Raw genomic sequence first — 15,672 nt, 5'->3', positions numbered from 1 at the left:
AGACTCGGAAGCCCCGGCGGGGGGGTGGGTGGCCGGTGCTCACCTGCAGACTCGGAAGCCCGGCGGGGGGGGGGCCGTGCTCACTGCAGACTCGGAAGCCCCGGCGGGGGGGGTGGCCGGTGCTCACCTGCAGACTCGGAAGCCCCAGCGGGGGGGGTGGCCGGTGCTCACCTGCAGACTCGGAAGCCCCGGCGGGGGGGGGGGGGGCCGGTGCTCACCTGCAGACTCGGGAGCCCCGGCGGGGGGGAGGCCGGTGCTCACCTGCAGACTCGGAAGCCCCGGCGGGGGGGCCGCCACAGCCGCAGCGACCGCAACGCCAGGAGCGCGGGAACGGCCGCCCTCCATCTCTAATGCCCGCCCAGGACGCCGCCAGGGGCCCGCGCCAGGAAAGGGGTCTCACCGCGCCGCTCACGTTTGGGGCCGCCGAGGCGGAGGTGCCACCGCACTGTCGCCGTGATACGCGGGAATAAACGTGGCTCACGGCCAGTAGCCCGCATCGCCACCCAGTGGTTGACAACGCGGTCTCAGGTGTGGCGGCTGCGGGGGGCGGGGGCGCCCCCGAGCTCTGAATCCGCGTTACGGCGCTGGCCTCCAAGGCCGCGAGCCACGGGGCAGAACCGGGGCCGGGGGCGCGGACACCCACCGAGCCTGCGCACGGGTGGGCCCTGGGGGCAGGGGGGAGAGGCAGGCTCGGGAGCAAGGCGCCGCCGCAACCTCCGGCCACCAGCGCGGGCCGCCACCGAGCCGGGGCGGCGACGGTGCCCGTCGGGCGCGGGCGGGGCCGGGGTCACGTGGCCCGCGCGGGGTCAGAGCCCGGCGTGCGCCGTGGGTGCGCGCGCAGGCCGGGGGCGGGGCTTGTGGGCCGGGCGTCGGGCGCGCTCGGGGGGCGGGGCCTGAGCGGGGCGGGCGGGGCGGAGGGCGGGGCGGGGCTTCCTCCTCCTCCTCCTTTCCCTCCTCCTCCGCCTCCGCCTCCTCCTCCTCCTCCTGCGAGGCTGGGCTGGCGGCGGCGGCGGCGGCGGCGGGAGCCGGATGACCCGCGGAGGGGCGCCTCGGCCATGACTGCGGAGCTGCAGCAGGACGACGCGGCTGGAGCCGCCGACCGACACGGCTCGGTGGGCCCGGCGGCGGGCGAGGGGGGGGGGGCCGGGGTCCCGGGCGGGGCGGGGGCCGCGGGGCGCGGGGCAGGCGGGGGCGGCGGAGGGCGGCGGAGGGCGCCGGGGCGGCCGGCGGGGCGGGGCGGGGGTCTGAGGTCCTCGCGGGGCTCCGGGGCCGGGGCGAGCTCAAGTTCGGGAACCGTAGGGGCTTTGGAGAGCCGGCTCCGCGGGGCGGGACGTGGGGCTGTGCGCATCGGCGATGCTTGGGGGGCGCTCCTGGGCCCCGACCTGGGTGCGGAGCTTCCGACGGGGGCGGCTGGCTGGGGTGCGCGGCGTGCAGTCTGGAGTCCCCTTTGTGGCTGTTTGAAAAGTGTCGGAAGCCGACTTACAGCCGGGATGGGCCGACACCTTGCGAAAGAGCGGGGGTCCCGGTTGCCACTCCCTACCTTCCCTTGCCCCACCGCCCCGGCCTCTTCTTTCTTTCTTTCTTTTTTTTTTTTTTTTTTTTAAGTAAACTTGAGAGCCGCCCCCCCCGCCCCCCCGCCCCCTCACCAGTGGAGTCTTAGGGAGGGAGGAGGGACAGAGCGATGAATAGAAGGTATTCTCATAAATGCCTTCTTGTTCCTATTATCTAGGAAGATCGAAATCAATACAAGGATTTCTGGGCTCAGTCGGTGAGAGTGGAACACTGGTTTGGGAGAAAAATCAAAAGGCTGACAATGCCGCGTGTAGAAGCTCGGTGAAGTGAGCCACTTGAGAACGTCTTCTAACGTTACTCTGGAAAAGTTACAACTTAACACCACCTCCTCACCCCACCCCCCTCCCCCCCCACTGCTGTGCTTTTTCGAGACCGAATGGGAGACCTGTGCCAAGTATTCCAGCCAGAGTCTGGGAAGGAGGAAATTTCGTAAAAAAATATTTACAAGGCAAAACTGTCAGACACCTCCACGTGGGGAACCTTTTGTGCCTGTTTATTCTTCTCCTGCACACGGGAGACCCCGGGGTGGAGGAGCGCACACATTTCCTTTTATAATCTCCTCCAGGTCCTGGGCTCCAAAATGAAAGTAACGTGGATGGTACTTCACGTGCTTCTGATTTCTAATGGAGATGCTATTGTTAGGAGTCCCCAGATACCTATTGGGATCTGAGGCAGGGTTTTCCCCTGGTTTCACAGATCATTTCTATTTGTTTTTTAGGACAGTGACTTCGAAACAGGTGGGGAAAATCTTTTGAGTTTTGAGACAGTTGTGTTGATTTAGAGAAGAGGCTATTTTAAGGGAGGGTAGGTCATATTTAAATTTGTCCGCAGCCATGTGCCTGTTCATCAACGGGCATCTTCGTTTACCTCTGCCACAGTTTAAGTAGTGACCCCTCTCTCAGCACTCTGAGAGTCTGTGTGTGAGGTGTTTGATGAGCACTTGTATGTAAGTCATAGCTATTTTGGGAAAACTTGGAACTCGGTTGGCTGTGGCTGGCTGGAGCACCCCTGACTCCTGGCCACCTGCAGAGTGATGACATTCACTGTTCTTTCCAGTGATTCGCCCCATAGAGACAGATGATAAGCTTGGAATGCTTGATAATGTTTGCCCCTTTTGTTTTTGCTAATGAAAATGCTTGAAATCAGCAGGCTAGGTTGAAGGAATCTCATTTAGGGGAAAGTACCTTTCACATCTTAGAGGAAAGGTTTTAATAACTTCCTCATCTTGAGGAGTGTCATGTTAGAATGGACTCTGTTTGGGATTCTCTGAAAAGCACTCTGCGTTTCCCTTAAAGCATCTTTAATTGTTCTAGTGAGACGAGCTATCCTCCCCTGACGCTCACAAGCTATTTAAAACCTAGAATGCTTCTCCTCCCTTATTGGTCAGTTGTCCAGGGGACAGGCAACCCTTTATAGCCTCCCAAGAATTTTAGTGAGAAAAATGCAGCACCTTTGGAATATGTTCTCAGTACGTACTAGAGTCTGAAAGAGAATATTTTGTGATATTGCTAAATACCGCATACTGCAGACTGATACTCCAATATCTACAGAGATTTCTTCCAGACAGGTTTCTGTGTTGTTGTTGCTGATGCTGCTGTTGTTTTAAAATGTATTTATTTGGGATCCCTGGGTGGCGCAGCGGTTTGGCGCCTGCCTTTGGCCCAGGGCGCGATCCTGGAGACCCGGGATCGAATCCCACGTTGGGCTCCCGGTGCATGGAGCCTGCTTCTCCCTCTGCCTGTGTCTCTGCCTCTCTCTCTCTCTCTCTCTGTGACTATCATAAATAAATAATAAAAAAAAAATTAAAAAAAAAAAAAATAAAATGTATTTATTTATTCATGAGAGACATACAGAGAGGGGTTAGGGGCAGAGACACAGGCAGAGGGAGAAGCAGGCTCCATGCAGGGAGCCCAACATGGGACTCGATCCCTGGTCTCCAGGATCAGGCCCTGGGCCCAAAGGCAGTGCTAAACCGCTGAGCCACCCAGGCGTTCCCAGGTTTCTGTGTTTTAATCAGTTCTTGACTTAGATAAAAACCAGCAGCACCATTTACTGTTTTTGTAGGATAAACAACTTGAAGTCAGGTTGGTTCTTATAAACCTGTCATCCCTGGCAGCTGTACTAGGATTCATCACATGCTCCTTACCACTAACTGGAGCCCTATGAAAACCTGCCAGTTTCAGTAAAAATTTAATGTCCTTTTTGCTTTCTCTTGACTTACTGGCTTTTCATTCACGTTTACCTTGTCTCATTAGTTGTGATTTTTGGAACATCAGTCAGTCTTGGTTGGCTTTCACAGTTTTAAGGCCTCTTCAGCTACAGTCTCTGCTCACACAATGAGTACAATATTTATAAAAAGCATTGACAAGTACCGCCTCACCAGGCAAGATCTTTCTATGTGTTATATTTCATTGAAGAAATTTAAGCAGTAGCCAAGTGAAGCAGATGTTTTTTTAAGGAAAATAATGATGCTGGTAATAGTAGGAGCTAATGCTAATTGAGCATGTACTGTGTGCCAGACCCTGTGCTCAGCGCTTAACATATACTATCTCAGTACTTAAAACAACTCCATGAAGTTTTCTTTTTTTTTTTTTTTTAATATTTTATTTATTTATTCATGAGGGACACACACAGAGAGGCAGAGAAAGAAGCAGGCTCCATGCAGGGAGCCCGATGTGGGACTCGATCCCCGGTCTCCAGGATCAGGCCCAGTGCTGAAGGCAGGCGCTAAACTGCTGAGCCACCCGGGCTGCCCTTCATGAAGTTTTTTTTTTTTTTTTTCCCTTCATGAAATTTTCATACAGGAAGGCTTATATTTGCTAAATAATTTGCCCAAGATCACCCACCTAATAAATGGTACAGCCAGGATTGAACTCAAGCAATTCTGAGAGACCAATGTAGCCTTGATCCTACTTTTTAGTCAATGAGCCTGTTGTCATAGGTCAGAACCTTTTACCCTCCAGAACTCTCCTGATGTTTTAAACTTTGAATCTTCTCTGCATTCTTCCTAAACATATAGCTGCTTTTCTACTTGGCTGAGCCTGCTACTGTCCAAAGAGATGAGTGGAGGGTTTTGTTTTTATAAGGAGGTATCTTATATATTTTTTGCTTTTTGTTTTTCCTCTTCAGTATCTCTTTTTCTCGTGTAAGAGGTAAACCCTCCCCTTCCTCATTTCTTAGAGATGAATCTAGATCTGTGGTGTCTGGAGAGCTTTTTGATTGTGACTACTGGAGGAGGATGCTACTGACCTCAGTGGGTGGAAGCCAGGAATGCTGCCAAACATTGTGATGTGCAGGGTTATCTGGCCCAAAATGTCAGTAATGCTGAGCTTGAGAAACCCTGATCTAGGCGATGTCTCTCCCTGCCCTTCTAAATTATCTCACATTTCCTTTATTCTAGCTTAAGTGGCAGACACCTTCATTGTCTTCTATTCTCTTGTTGCTCAAAATACCGTCTGGACCAGCAGCACCTGCATCACCCAGGAGTTTGGAAATGGTAGAGATTTGCATGAGCGAGAGCCAGCTTGCACTGTCTTTCCAGCTGAATGGGTTCATCTCTTCCCAACTTTGTGTCCAGCGACCTCATGATGGTAGCTTGAAATCATCACGGTGGAAATATTTATACCAAGGGAATCAAGAGGCTCCACAAATCAGCACACCACTGTTGGGGCCTCCACTCTAGACCGCTTGCATCGAGGCTTACCTTTTGGTAGCATCCCTGGGTGATAACTTGGAGAAGCTCTGTCCTGCTGTGCAGAATTCCCATTTTCCATTCATCTATGGCCCTGTGTCCCAGAGTTTCTCAGTCCACCTGTTTCTTTTTTTAATTTTATTTTTATTTTTATTTTTTTTCATTTATTTATGATAGCTACAGAGAGAGAGAGAGGCAGAGACACAGGCAGAGGGAGAAGCAGGCTCCATGCACCCGGGAGCCCGACGTGGGATTCGATCCCGGGTCTCCAGGATCGCGCCCTGGGCCAAAGGCAGGCGCCAAACCGCTGCGCCACCCAGGGATCCCCTGTTTCTTTTTTTAAATGTTTTCTCAGTCACATTTTGATTTCAGGTCACTGTGGAAAACTCAGAAAACACAGACCCTTGCAAGATTAGCTCTTGGCTAAGAGAGGAGGCACAGCCCCCAGACCGAGGCGAATTGGTTCCCAGATTGCACCGCAAAGCTTGTGGTGGCAGCAGCCGTGGTGGCAGGAACCCAGTTAGGAGGTGCCTGTGGGGACCTGTCCAGGCTCCAGGGAGAAAAGGGCTGATTGCCCAGAGGCCTGCAGAGAGGCTGACCAGGCAGCAGAAGGTTAGATTGTAGGGCAATGACTGTTTTTATGGGATCAGCATTCCCCAGGCCACCCAACGAGAGCCTTGCCAGTAGTAGGCTTTTAGTATTTGTCTCTTGGGAACGAAAGGGATCTCTCGGAGGTGACCAGTGACTAACCACCCTCTGGTGAAATCTGTGGCATTACAGAAGTAGTTCTTTTGCCCATTCCACCTCGGTTATTCAAGTATCAACTGGAGCCTCATTCTCATGCTTTTGTATGTGATGATCCCTCACTTCCACTGTTTGGCTGATGGTTATTTTGGCGTTTGACTTTACTCCTATACTTACTATCAGTTCTGCTTTTTTCCTAAAAACTTCTAGTGTGTATTTTTTTAATCATTTGCCACAGTCTTATCACAGAAATACTGTCATTTGCCCTCACTTCCAAACGGCTACATCATTTTTACAACTTTCTTAGGAAAATTAGCCCTGGAAAAGATGTCTGAGTTTATCATCTTCATCTTACAAACACAGTAATGGGTTTAGGGAGTTGATTTAGTGTTGATCTCATAACCTAAGGCAAAATTCTCGCCTAAGGCTTCAGTTCCAGGACCTCTTCTATCTTGCTTCTCATTTAAGGGCTAACCTGTTAGCTTTCCTTTTATTAACTTCTTCCCAATCTGCATGGGTAATCCCAGCTTGCAAGTGACTTCTCCCCCTCTCTTTGCAAATGCTTATTAAATAGTTCTGCTTGTGTATCCGCATCCTTGGTAATAACCATGTGCTGCATAGTGACTTTTGTCACAGGGCATGGAAATATATACCTGTCATAATAGTATCTGCCATATTGCCAGATATGGCCCTAAGCACTTCTTGGTGTGTTCTGTGTATTTACAAAAACTGCAAGTTATGAATTATTATGTCTTATTACCAATGAGGATACTCAGACTTGGCTCCTAATATAGCTTATAAAGGCCTAATGTGAGATTTGAAACCAAAGTCTGTTAGCCTTTGTATTACAGATGGGAAATGTGGCTTACTTACTCCAGGTTAAATGGTAAGTAGCCGGACTGGGACTTCAAACCACTCTACCACATTCTACCTGGAAACACATGCCTTTCTAAAACCAAACTTTTCAACTGTCACTGGATGGAGGGATGACATGCTTTAGGGTATGTTCTCATTGAACCCAGATGCAACAGAGCAACATTGTAAAGTAAGATTTAGTAGGAGGAAGTAGAAGTTGCTACGTTGTACAGCTAGTAAGTGATCTCACCAAAACCAAAGCGCAGGTAGTCCCCTCCCAATCTCTAGGCGGGTTCTGTGGGACAGGCAGGTCACAATATTTGACATTTCTATATTTTTTTCATTTTACTAACAAATCCTGTATGCATTACTTCATTTGATGGTGGTACCAGGGCTGTCACAGCTTATAGTGTACTTTATTTTCCAGATGTGGACATTGATACCCTGGAAAGCTGAGATGTCCACAGAGGCTAATGTGTGTTGGGATCTGGTGTACGTAGCGCTATCCCCACTATCTGGGCTTTCTACATAAAAATGGAGGTCAAAATACCAGACAGATAAAGCTAAATCAAAGATCTGCGGGAGTAGGGGCACCTGGGTGGCTCAGTGAAGCATCCAACTGGGTTTCCACTCAGATCATAATATCAAGGTCCTGGGTTTGAGCCTTGCTTTTTTTTTTTTTCTATTTAAGATTTATGTATTTGTTTTAGAGACTGTGAGACTGAGCGAGCATGCACATGGTGGGTAGGAGGGAGAGAGAATCTCAAGCGGACTCCACACTGAGCACAGAGCCTGCCACAGGACTTGATCTCACAACCCTGAGATTGTGCCCTGAGCCAAAACCAAGAATTGGTCACTTAGCCAACAGAACCACCCAGACATCCTGGGAAAAAGAGAATTTTTTAAAAAATTTTATTTATTTATTCATGACAGACACACAGAGAGAGAGAGAGGCAGAGACATAGGCAGAGGGAGAAGCAGGCCCCGTGCAGGGAGCCCGACGTGGGACTCGATCCCGGGTCTCCAGGATCATGCCCTGGACTGAAGGCAGTGCCAAACTGCTGGGCCACCGACCTGCCCCGAAAAAGAGAATCTTAAGCAGGTTCCACGCTCAGCGCAAAGCCCGGCAGGGTTCAGTCTCACAACCCTGAGATCATGACCTGAGCAGAAATCAAGAGTCAGATGCTTAAACTGACTGAGCCATCAAGGCACCCCCAAATTAACTATTTTATTTTATTTATTATTTATTTATTTTTTATTTTTTTTAAAGATTTTATTTATTTATTCAGACACACACAGAGGGAGAGAGGCAGAGACACAGGCAGAGGGAGAAGCAGGCTCCACGCAGGGAGCCCCATGTGGGACTCGATCCCGGGTCTCCAGGATCACTCCCAGGCTGCAGGTGGCACCAAACTGCTGTGCCACTGGGGCTGCCCCCCAAATTAACTATTTTAAAGTGTACTGTCCAGTGACATTTAACATACATATTCACAATATTGTGACCTCTCTGTAGTTCTAAAAACATTTTCAAAACCCATATCCACAAAGCAGTTACACCTTTCTTCACCCAGCCCCTGGCAGCACTGATCCGCTGTCTGTTCACTTACTTATTCTTGATATTCCACATAAATGGAGTCATATGATACGTGACCTTTTGTGTCTAGCTTCTTTTACTTAGTATAATGTTTTCAAGTTTCACCCATGTTGTAGCATCTGTCAGTACTTTGTTCCTTATAATGTCTGAATAATACAATCTGTGTATTTACTACATTTTATCCATTTTTCCTTTGGTGGACGTTTGAGTTGTATCCAACTTTTGGCTCTTATGATTAGTGCTGCTGTGAACATGTGTGTACAAACATTTGAGTACCTGTTTCCAGCTCTTTTGGGTGTATTCCTAGAAGTAGAATTGCTAGGTCATATGGTAATTCTGTCTTTAACTTTTTGGGGAACTGCCAAATTGTTTTCCACAGCAGGTGTACCATTTTACATTCCCACCAGCAATGCACAAGGGTTTTGATTTCTCCACCTCCATCCTCTCCAAACACTTGTTATTTTCCATTTTTGTTTTGTTTTGTTTTGTAACAGCTATCCTCGTATGTGAAGGGGTGTCTCATTGTAATTTTGATGTGCATTTTCCAAATGGCTCGTGTTAAGCATCTTTTCATGTGCTTATTGGCATCTTCTTTGGAGAAATGTCTGTTCAGGTCCTTTGCCCATTTTTGAATTGCATGTGTTTGTCTTTGGTTGTTTGAATTGTTGAGTTGTAATATAATCTGGATATTAGACCTTTATCAGATTTATGATCTGGAAATATTTTCTCCCATCCTGTGGGTTCTCATTTCATTTTCTTGATAATATTGTTTGATGCACAAAACTTTTTAATTGTGGTGAAGTCCTGCTTACCTATTTTTTTCTGTTGCTCATGCTTTTGGTGCCATATCTAAGAATCCATTGCCAAATCCAAGATCATGAAGATTTGCCTCTATGTTTTCTTTTAAGAGGCTTGTTGTTTTAGCTCGCATACTTAGGTTGCTGATCCATTTTGAGTTAGGTTCTGTGTATTGTGGAGGTAGGCGTCCAAACTGGTTCTTTTTTTTTTTTTTTTTAAGATTTTATTTATTTATTCGTGAGAGAGACACACACACACAGAGAGAAAGGTCAGAGACACAGGCAAAGGGAGAAGCAGGCTCCATGAAGGGAGCCTGACATGGGACTTGATTCCTGGTCTCCAGGATGACACCCTGGGCCGATGATGGCGCTAAACCAGTGAGCCACCCAGGCTGCCCCAACTTGATTCTTTTGCATGTGGATGTCTACTTGCCCTATCATTTTTTGAGGAGACTGTTTTTTCCCCATCAAATGATCTTGGCACCCTTACCAGACCATAGATGTAGATTTTTCTAAATTCTCAATTCTAATTCATTGATGTTTATGTCTTGTGCAGTGTTCAATTGGCAAGATTACTGTAGCTTTTTTTTTTTAAGGATTTTATTGAGGAAGTGAGAGAGAGCATTGGTGGGAAGGCAGAGGGAGAGGGAGAAGCAGGCCTCCTGCTGAGCAGGGAGCCTGATGTGGAGCTCCATCCCAGGACCCTTGGATCTTGACCTGAGCTAAAAGCAGGTGCTCAACCAACTGAGCCACCAGGTGCCAATTACTGTAGCTTTTTAATAACTTTTGATATCTAAACATGTGAGTGCTCTGACTTTGTTCTTCATCAATATTGTTTTGGCTAGTCAGGGCCATTGAAATTCCTTGTGAATTTGAGCTTTTCCATTTCTCCAGAAATGGCTGTTAGAATTTTGAGAGAGATTGCATTGAATTTGTAGATTACTTTGGGTAATATCGCTATCCTAATAATATTAAGTCTTCTGTGATCATTAATTTTGGGTGTCAACCTGACTGGGAACCAAGGTACCCAGATATTTGGTCAAATGTTATTCGAGGTGTGTCTGTGAGGGTGCTTTTATTTTATTTTATTTTAAATTTTTTATTTATTTATGATAGAGAGAGAGAAGCAGAGACATAGGCAGAGGGAGAAGCAGGCTCCATGCACCGGGAGCCTGACGTGGGATTCGATCCCGGGTCTCCAGGATCGCGCCCTGGGCCAAAGGCAGGCACTAAACCGCTGCGCCACCCAGGGATCCCTGTGAGGGTGCTTTTAAATAAGATAACATTTGAACTGTAGACCGAGTAAAGCAGATTGCCCTCCCTAACGTTTGTAGGCCTCATCCAATCACTTAAAAACCTGAATAGAACAAAAAAGACTGAGTAAGAGGGAATGTCACCTACCTGACTGTTGAACTGGGCCATTGGCCTTCTGCCCTTAGACTGGAACTACATCTCTAGCTCTCGTGGGTTTACAGCTTGCCGACTGAAGATCTTCGGACTTAATCAGCCTCCATAATTGCAAGAGCCAGTTCCTTATAATAAATGACTTCTTGGGGCACCTAGATGGCTCAGTGGTTGAGCTTCTGCCTTTGGCTCAGGTCATTATCCCGGGGTCCTGGGATTGAGTCCCTCATCAGGTTCCCACAGGGAACCAGCTTCTCCCTCCGCTTGTTTGTGTGTGTGTGTGTGTGTGTGTCTTGAGAAAATAAATAAAATCTTTAAATTAAATAAATAACTCCCCCCACCCCCACCCCAACAGAAACTAGGAATACAGGGTTCCTTTACACACACACACACACACACACACACACACACACACACCCTCTTCTTTTTTCTGTAGAACCTTGACTAATCCAGTCTTCTGGTCCATCAGCCTGAATATCTTTCCATTTATTTAGGTTTCCTTTAACTTTTTTTCACAGTGCTTCACACTTTTCAGAGTACAAGTCTTTCACCTGTTTGATAAAATTTATTACTAGGTATTTTATATTTTTTCCAAATACTATTATAAATGGAATTGTTTTTCTAATTTCCTTTTCAGATTGCTCATTGCTGCTGTATGGAAACCATTGATTTTCACCTATTGATCTTTTATCAACTTTGCCGAATGTGTTTATCAGCTCTAGTAACTCCTGTGGATTCTTTGGGGTTTTATATAAAACCCTGTCATCTATGAATAGAGATAATTTTACTTTTTCTTTTCCAATTCTGACACCTTTTACTTGCCTAATTGCTCTGGCCAGGATTTCCAGTATGCTGTTGAATAGCATTGCTAACAGTGGGCATCCTTGTCTTGTTCCTGATTTCAGGGGGCTGGCGTTTGGTCTTTCACTGTTGAGTGTGATGTTATCTGTGAGTTTTAATTTTTTGTTTTTGTTTTAATAAAGATCCTTTGTCATATTAAGGAAATTCTCTTCTGTCCCTAGTTTTCTGATGGTTTTTATCATGAGAACGTGTTGAATTTTGTCAAATGCTTTTCCTACATCTGTCAAGGTGATCAGATGTTTTGACCCTTCATCTTGGTAGTGTGGTATATTATACTGGTTGGTTTTCCCACTGGCGCCTTTTTATGTCATTGCCAGCAGCTTTCTCTCAGGCATCCAGTTTCAAATATTTGACTAAAACTTCATTTCTCCGTTTTCTGAGATGTTCCCGTAGGTGTCCTACCTTTTCATTTCTCCTCCCAGCATCCTCCTTATCTCACACCTGTTTATTCGTTGTCTTCTCATGCTTGAACTTTCTTTCCCTAGTCTTTATCTCTGTTTTTTTTTTCTTTATCTCTCTTTGAACTAGATGTTCAGGCGCGCGAGATCAATCCTCTTAAAGCACCATCATTTTCCCTCATATTTCTGCACTATCCAGGGTCATGTGATGATTTTCCATTGTTCATCAGATCAAGGCCAAACTCCTGCTTTTAGAGCCTTTCCTAACCCATTCTCACATCACCCTCTCACATCCCTCCTGTTTATCACAAATAGAAACTGCACTCCAAGTCCTACCTAATAATAACTTTTAATCTTGGTGTTAGATTTGTGACACTATAAGCATGTAAATTTGATTGCTATATCTTTACCCTTATTTTGCTAGTTTCTCAACCTTTGCGATATATTGCTAAAAGTGGTATTTTCTTTGATTTGTGAAGATGCATTCCATATGTCCTTACTGTAAAAACTTCCCAGCTTCATTTCTTATAGTTGGCTGGAGCATGTATTCAAAGAAATGAAAAAGTATTGCTTTAATGTGTTCAACAGCATTAAAAAAGCAAGTTGCAGGACACGATGTCCAGTATGAAAAGATATATTCATGTGCAGGGGGGCCACTTCTAGAAAGATATATCAGAAACTATTGATAGTGGTTACTCCTGGGAAGTGGGGCTAGGATGGACAGGAGACAGAAGTTCCTTTTCTCTGTATATCCTTTTGTGCTATTGGATTTGTTTAGTGCATTCGAAAAAAAGAGATGAGAAACAATTCCTTTTTTTTCCTGGCATTTAATTCTAGTGTCAGCCCCTTCTTTGCCATATAAGAGTGGCAACATCTTAAAAGCTGTTTTAAAATTTTTAATTTTTAAAATTTTTAAATTTTATTTTAATTTTTAAAAGATTTTATTTAATTATTCATGAGAGACACAGAGGCAGAGACATAGGCAGAGGGAGAAGCAGGCTCCCTCCAGGAAGCGTGATGTGGGACTTGATCCCAGGACCCTGGGATCACAACCTGAGCCAAAGGCAGACACTCAACCACTGAACCACCCAGGGCCCCCACATTTTTTATTTTTAATTTATTTATTTTAGAGAGAGAGACCACAAGCAGGGGAAGGGCAGAAGGACAGAGAAAGAATGTTATGCAGGCTTCATGCTGGTCGCAGGCCTGGATCTCAACAACCCTGAGATCATGACCTGAGCCGAAATCAAGAGCTCCACCGACTGAGCCAGCCAGGGGCCCCCTTCTTAAAAGCTTTTAATGCTGTTTGAAAACTTTGGGTCAGTTGATGAACTGAAACAGTCCTTTTCACCATGTACCTACTTTTCACATCATTGAAGTAAGTTATCAAGTAGCCTTATTTCTGGGGGTTTAGTTTTTACCCACCAAAAACTGCGTCTGTCATTTTTAGAGAGTCCTAGCCTTCTGGCGTGTTGTGAGTAAATTGGAGTTGTTGGAATAAACATGATTTGTTGCTAAAAGGAAAACAACATGAGGGCTTCCATGGCTGGTCCTTATTTTGTGGGAGGTGGAAGAATCAGTAGGGCAGTCTCTGAATGCATTTCAGACCCTGATATCCAGACTAGATTTCTGGAGTTGCTGCTATATAGTGTCTTTGATTCCTAAAGCTATTCTTTTTGCTTTCCTTGGCTACTTAAGTTTCGTTTTAAAATTGGAAGAACAGATCTTTAATTTTGGAGGGAATTCTATTGGGCAGACTCACAAGGAACTTTTACACTTTGGAGTAAAAGAACATTTATCAGTTTGCTAAGTTTCAAATTTAGAAATGTCTTTGGGAGAATAGACAATTAAGGTCAGGAAATGTGATGTCAGAATGATAACACTATCTCCATTTGAAGGTATGGAATAGTCTATAAAGCTCCTCATCATGATGCTAAACTTGGTGTTTAGAGATAAAACTCTTAATTAGTAATCTCACAAATTTGCCTCATCTGATCAAAGAATTTGATTTTAGTTGTAGTTAGTGTTTGTTATAAAACTCGATGCTATAATGTTTTTGTTATGTGAGTAGTCCTGCTCACTGCTTTTGTGAGATGAATTATTCTCTTTGCTCTAAGAAAACTTCAGTTCTGGGGTGCCTGGGGAAGTCGGTTGAGTTCAGCTCGGGTCATGATCTTGGGGTCCTGGGGTTGAGCCCCGTGTCTCCTGCTCCCGTGCCTGCGCCCCCCCCCCCCGCTTGTACTCTTTCTCTCTCTCTCTGTCAAATAAATAAATAAAATCTTTTATAAAAAAGAAAAAAGAAGGAAAAGAAAACTTCCATCCTGAGAAGTGGACTGGATTGAACCAAAATCACCGAGTAACTGAAATCAGGAAGCTTGAGTTTCTTCTTTCTAGAGATTTGTGTATACCTGTCTTTTTTCACTGCCTCTGGGCAAGAAAAGAGAGTCCTTTTTGTTTTAGTGAAAACAATGTGAATTTAGCCAAGGAAATACAAACCTGTCGGCTCTTGCCAGTTATTTGACTTCATTATGCCTGGAGCACAGGCTTTGTCTTGTCTCCTGTTGGGTGTGTACTATGTATATAATGCCGTAGTTATGGTGAAGTTAATATTTAAATCAGCTTCTTGTGAAGTACCCGGAAAAACTGAGTTAGTGATACAGTAGGACTCTAATAAGCTTAATATGTCTGTTACTGTAAAACAAATACTTAACATATAGCACTTTTTAGGATTTGGGTTGAGGGTCTTACATAGAACATAGGTTTGGCTAAACATTCATGAGACTTGAGTCATACCATAGCTGTTATTTGTGTATATCAGTAGTGTGGCTTAATCCTTGGGAAATTTATTCCAGCTTGTAATAGTTATCTGTGATTTGTCTTTTTGAAAAATCTTATTTATTTATTTGAGAGAGGGGGAGAGAAAGAGAGTGCTTGCACGCACGCTAGCAGGGGGAGGAACAGAGGGAAAGAGAACCCTCAGCTGACTCCAGGCTGAGTGGGGAGCACAACATGGGACTCGATCTCATGACCCTGAGCCAAAATTAAGAGTCTATGCTTGGGCAGCCTGGGTAGCTCAGCGGTTTAGCGCTGCCTTCGGCCCAGGCCCTGATCCTGGAGACCCAGGATCGAGTCCCACGTCAGGCTCCTTGCATGGAGCCTGCTTCTCCCTCTGCCTGTGTTTCTACTTCTCTCTGTTTCTGTGTCTCTCATTAATAAATAAACTCTTTGGGGGAAAAAAAAGCATCTATGCTTAACTGACTGAGCCACCCAGGTGTCCCTGATTTGTCTTTTAAGACATTTGATGACAAAATAAGTTTTGTAAACTCTGGTTTCCTGGTCTGCACAATGAAGAGGATGATTCCTACCGTTTTGGGTTCGTACAAGGATTACAGGTATGCAGGGCACCTAAGGTCCCTGACACAGAGAAGGTGTTTGTATGCTCGTCCCAACTGTTGCCATCACTGTCCTTCAAATTAAGTAGGATGTTGTATGATTCTTGCCTTTTACATGGGCAAGAATTTCCCGTTTGAAACATTTAGAGGACCACACGATGAGAAATATCAGGTAGAGATGGTGAAGTCCCCTCCTTCATGGGAGATTAGAAAGAGAGAGAAGAGTGGGAACCAGAGTTCTTGGGGATGACTTTAAAGGGGAGGTAGGATGAATAAAGCCTTTGACTGGGTTTCCAGAATGTAGGAGGCATTTTTGGAGGTAATAGAAGGAACGCCTGACAGCATGAGAGTGGGTGCATTCGTG

The 15,672-nt window shown here is 45.9% G+C and overlaps 2 protein-coding genes across 7 annotated transcripts in view; one reads left to right on the top strand and one right to left on the bottom strand.

Annotated features, from left to right (window-relative positions):
- HTR3B (5-hydroxytryptamine receptor 3B) overlaps window positions 1-1,057 on the bottom strand; it is a 59,454-nt gene extending 58,397 nt beyond the window's left edge. Inside the window, exons 1-2 of the mRNA XM_055305275.1 lie at window positions 1,035-1,057; window positions 262-665 (exon numbers count right to left, since the gene is read on the bottom strand). Of these exons, the coding sequence (XP_055161250.1) occupies window positions 262-665; window positions 1,035-1,057 (427 nt within the window). The remainder of the gene's footprint in view (window positions 1-261; window positions 666-1,034) is intronic.
- USP28 (ubiquitin specific peptidase 28) overlaps window positions 1-15,672 on the top strand; it is a 67,839-nt gene that overhangs the window by 2,703 nt on the left and 49,464 nt on the right. For 4 of the 6 annotated variants that reach the window (XM_055304773.1, XM_055304769.1, XM_055304772.1 and 1 more), the window contains exons 1-2: window positions 1,009-1,112; window positions 1,730-1,768. The exons of 1 other annotated variant lie outside the window; for it this stretch is intronic. In XM_055304773.1, the coding sequence (XP_055160748.1) occupies window positions 1,056-1,112; window positions 1,730-1,768 (96 nt within the window). In that variant the 5' untranslated portion in view covers window positions 1,009-1,055. Of the gene's footprint in view, window positions 1-1,005; window positions 1,113-1,729; window positions 1,769-15,672 lie in introns of those variants that run through there. One more of the 6 variants, XM_055304770.1, reaches the window with a different exon arrangement.

Source organism: Nyctereutes procyonoides, unplaced genomic scaffold, assembly GCF_905146905.1.
Source record: "Nyctereutes procyonoides isolate TBG_1078 unplaced genomic scaffold, NYPRO_anot_genome, whole genome shotgun sequence".
Classification (NCBI taxonomy): Eukaryota; Metazoa; Chordata; class Mammalia; order Carnivora; family Canidae; genus Nyctereutes; species Nyctereutes procyonoides.
The sequence above is the reverse complement of the archived record's forward strand: the minus strand, read 5'-3'. Positions and strand labels throughout refer to the sequence as shown.